Consider the following 3,412-nt stretch of genomic DNA (forward strand, 5'->3'; position numbering starts at 1 on the left):
ACTCAGAGCCCTGAAGAAGGGGAGCCCCTCCATGCATTGATTTTCCATTCACGGTTTCACCAATAAAAATGCCAATAATCTAACACAACGTTTTTCCGGCACAGTCCCGGCCTCACCATTTCTTATAGGCGTACTCCAGGTAAGAGGCGGTGAAGCGCGTCTCAAACTCCGACGCGTATTTGGTGTCGTAGAGGCCGGCCGGGAACATCTCCGAGAGGTCGGCCACGAAGTTCATGATCTTGTCTGGGAGCTGAGCGTAGAAGCTCTGGTAGAGGAAGGCCAGATCTATCAGGCCGTTGTGGAGGACTAGGGGCTTGCGGGCCCGCAGCAGCTCCAGGAAGAGGGTGCGGATGGTCTGCTGACGCCGTTCATCAGGTTACAGTGACCCCGTGTCACCACACCACGTATAGGTCAGGGCTCTATACTGACTCAGTGTGGTGCTCCAATGAGGATGGACATGACGTGTGCACAGAATCTAGTAGAAGTGACAACATGTAACACATCGGGGGGATGGGGGAGGGGCTCATGGTTTATATTCCGGGGCGTCTCAGGATACGGTCACAGAGGCCGTCCCCGCGTCCTGCATTCATCCGGCCGTACAAAGCCCGGGCCCGGCACCCATTACATCATCCACAGGACAGAGGAACGGGTTTGGCTTTACCTTGTCGTTGCCTTTGTAGTACGGGATCCCGCCGGAGTATTGCTTGTTGAAGTCGAATCCGTGCTGGACGAGGAACTGGACACTCTGCGGCTCGATGGTGTAATCCTCCATACACAGCAGCGTCAGGTTGTAGATCTGTGATAAGTAGGCGCTCTCCCCCTGCGGAGACAAGAAGATAAACATGGCCGACGTCAGGACACCAGTCCTCCAGCCAGGAAGTGAGGCGGCCTCTATCTGACTTGCTGCAGCCTCTAATGCCCATTGTGAGGAGCTCCCAGTGTGCGGTGACATCAGAGGAAGGGGGGAGGAGCCGGTACAACTGTGCAACACTGAAGTGGAGGACGGAGGTCAGAGAGAAGACTGAAGGGGAGGACGGAGGTCAGAGAGAAGACTGAAGGGAAGGACGGAGGTCAGAGAGAAGACTGAAGGGAAGGACGGAGGTCAGAGAGAAGACTGAAGGGAAGGACGGAGGTCAGAGAGAAGACTGAAGGGAAGGACGGAGGTCAGAGAGAAGACTGAAGGGAAGGACGGAGGTCAGAGAGAAGACTGAAGGGAAGGACGGAGGTCAGAGAGAAGACTGAAGGGAAGGACGGAGGTCAGAGAGAAGACTGAAGGGAAGGACGGAGGTCAGAGAGAAGACTGAAGGGAAGGACGGAGGTCAGAGAGAAGACTGAAGGGAAGGACGGAGGTCAGAGAGAAGACTGAAGGGAAGGACGGAGGTCAGAGAGAAGACTGAAGGGAAGGACGGAGGTCAGAGAGAAGACTGAAGGGAAGGACGGAGGTCAGAGAGAAGACTGAAGGGAAGGACGGAGGTCAGAGAGAAGACTGAAGGGAAGGACGGAGGTCAGAGAGAAGACTGAAGGGAAGGACGGAGGTCAGAGAGAAGACTGAAGGGAAGGACGGAGGTCAGAGAGAAGACTGAAGGGAAGGACGGAGGTCAGAGAGAAGACTGAAGGGAAGGACGGAGGTCAGAGAGAAGACTGAAGGGAAGGACGGAGGTCAGAGAGAAGACTGAAGGGAAGGACGGAGGTCAGAGAGAAGACTGAAGGGAAGGACGGAGGTCAGAGAGAAGACTGAAGGGAAGGACGGAGGTCAGAGAGAAGACTGAAGGGAAGGACGGAGGTCAGAGAGAAGACTGAAGGGAAGGACGGAGGTCAGAGAGAAGACTGAAGGGAAGGACGGAGGTCAGAGAGAAGACTGAAGGGAAGGACGGAGGTCAGAGAGAAGACTGAAGGGAAGGACGGAGGTCAGAGAGAAGACTGAAGGGAAGGACGGAGGTCAGAGAGAAGACTGAAGGGAAGGACGGAGGTCAGAGAGAAGACTGAAGGGAAGGACGGAGGTCAGAGAGAAGACTGAAGGGAAGGACGGAGGTCAGAGAGAAGACTGAAGGGAAGGACGGAGGTCAGAGAGAAGACTGAAGGGAAGGACGGAGGTCAGAGAGAAGACTGAAGGGAAGGACGGAGGTCAGAGAGAAGACTGAAGGGAAGGACGGAGGTCAGAGAGAAGACTGAAGGGAAGGACGGAGGTCAGATAGAAGACTGAAGGGGAGGACGGAGGTCAGATTAACCTTGCCTCATCTAGAAGTACTGCTGGGAAATGAAGGGAGGGAGGACGACATCAGCGCACACACTGACGTAGGTCTCCTCCCACAGCCCTTACACAGGAGTCCCAGAAACGGAGGATAATGATCATGTGACCACTAGTTCAAGTAAGGAATAATAATGCAACCAACTAATCAATCGATAATGAGAATAGATGTCAACTATCGATTAGTTGGTTGGATCCCCGAGCTCTCTCCTCTGCACTCGGAGACGGTATTAATAGGAGGGCACAGTAAGTAGTGGGCGGGTGCAATAGCCAGCCTGCTATTGGCTACGGCAATTTGAAATGACCAATAGCAGGCTGGCTTTTGCACCCGCCCACTACCTGCTGCATTTACAGTCAGCTGCCGCCTGCGGAATCTTGCCACTGGCAGCCGTCATTCCCGGGCTGAAGCTATCCCAGCGCCATGCGCTTACAATACAATTATTATGGCACCCCAAATGCCCCTCCCACCCGCAGTGTGATCGCCCGCACTGAAACGCAATGCCGTGCCTTCCAGTGCAGTGCGATTGCAAAAATTGTGTGCATGCCGTTTCATTCTGAAGTAAACTTTATGTTTGTAACACGGCATCTGAGTATTTTATTTGAAATGAAGGGCCCTGCCATATACTGTATTACCCTCCCCCTATGTACAGTACACGAGGATCCTCGGGGGAGGGGTCCACCTGAGGCAGGACAAAGTTTAGTCATGGTGTATACCGAGTTCTCCCCTTCACAGCACTTGAGGATCCTCATGGGAGGGGCCTGGCCAAGGTTTGTTCATGATGTATACTGTGTTATTCTCTCACTGCAATTACTCAGCCCCTGTATAGGAGCGATTAGTTAAAATCTCAGCCACAGAGTATAAAACCCGATTCGCCAGTATTGCCCGCGGTCTCCCTGACATACCATGCGTCATTCTGCTCTGCGTGGAGGGCCAGGGCTGTGCTTCCTCAAGTCAGACCTGCCACCCCGATAACTGGTAATCTGATGACTGGTGGGGTAATGATGAAGAAGCAGCAGCAGCAGAAGAGGTGGGGGGGGGGGGGGGGGGGGGGGGGATGTTTCACAGACACAGTAATTTTACCTTAAATGAGATAAGTGACAGTGTCTTTTTAGAACAACTTAAAGGTTTTTAGATTGTAAGCCCTCAGGGTCAGGGCCCTCCTT

General features: G+C 53.6%; 1 protein-coding gene across 1 annotated transcript in view; it reads right to left on the reverse strand.

Annotated features, from left to right (window-relative positions):
- The window catches only part of TOE1 (target of EGR1, member 1 (nuclear)), a 9,137-nt gene that overhangs the window by 3,153 nt on the left and 2,572 nt on the right, over window positions 1-3,412 (reverse strand). The window contains exons 4-5 of the mRNA XM_018572317.1: window positions 661-820; window positions 117-375 (exon numbers count right to left, since the gene is read on the reverse strand). Coding sequence (XP_018427819.1) covers window positions 117-375; window positions 661-820 — 419 coding nt within the window. The remainder of the gene's footprint in view (window positions 1-116; window positions 376-660; window positions 821-3,412) is intronic.

Source organism: Nanorana parkeri, unplaced genomic scaffold (assembly GCF_000935625.1).
Source record: "Nanorana parkeri isolate BGI_ZX_2015 unplaced genomic scaffold, ASM93562v1 scaffold1997, whole genome shotgun sequence".
In the NCBI taxonomy this organism is placed as follows: domain Eukaryota; kingdom Metazoa; phylum Chordata; class Amphibia; order Anura; family Dicroglossidae; genus Nanorana; species Nanorana parkeri.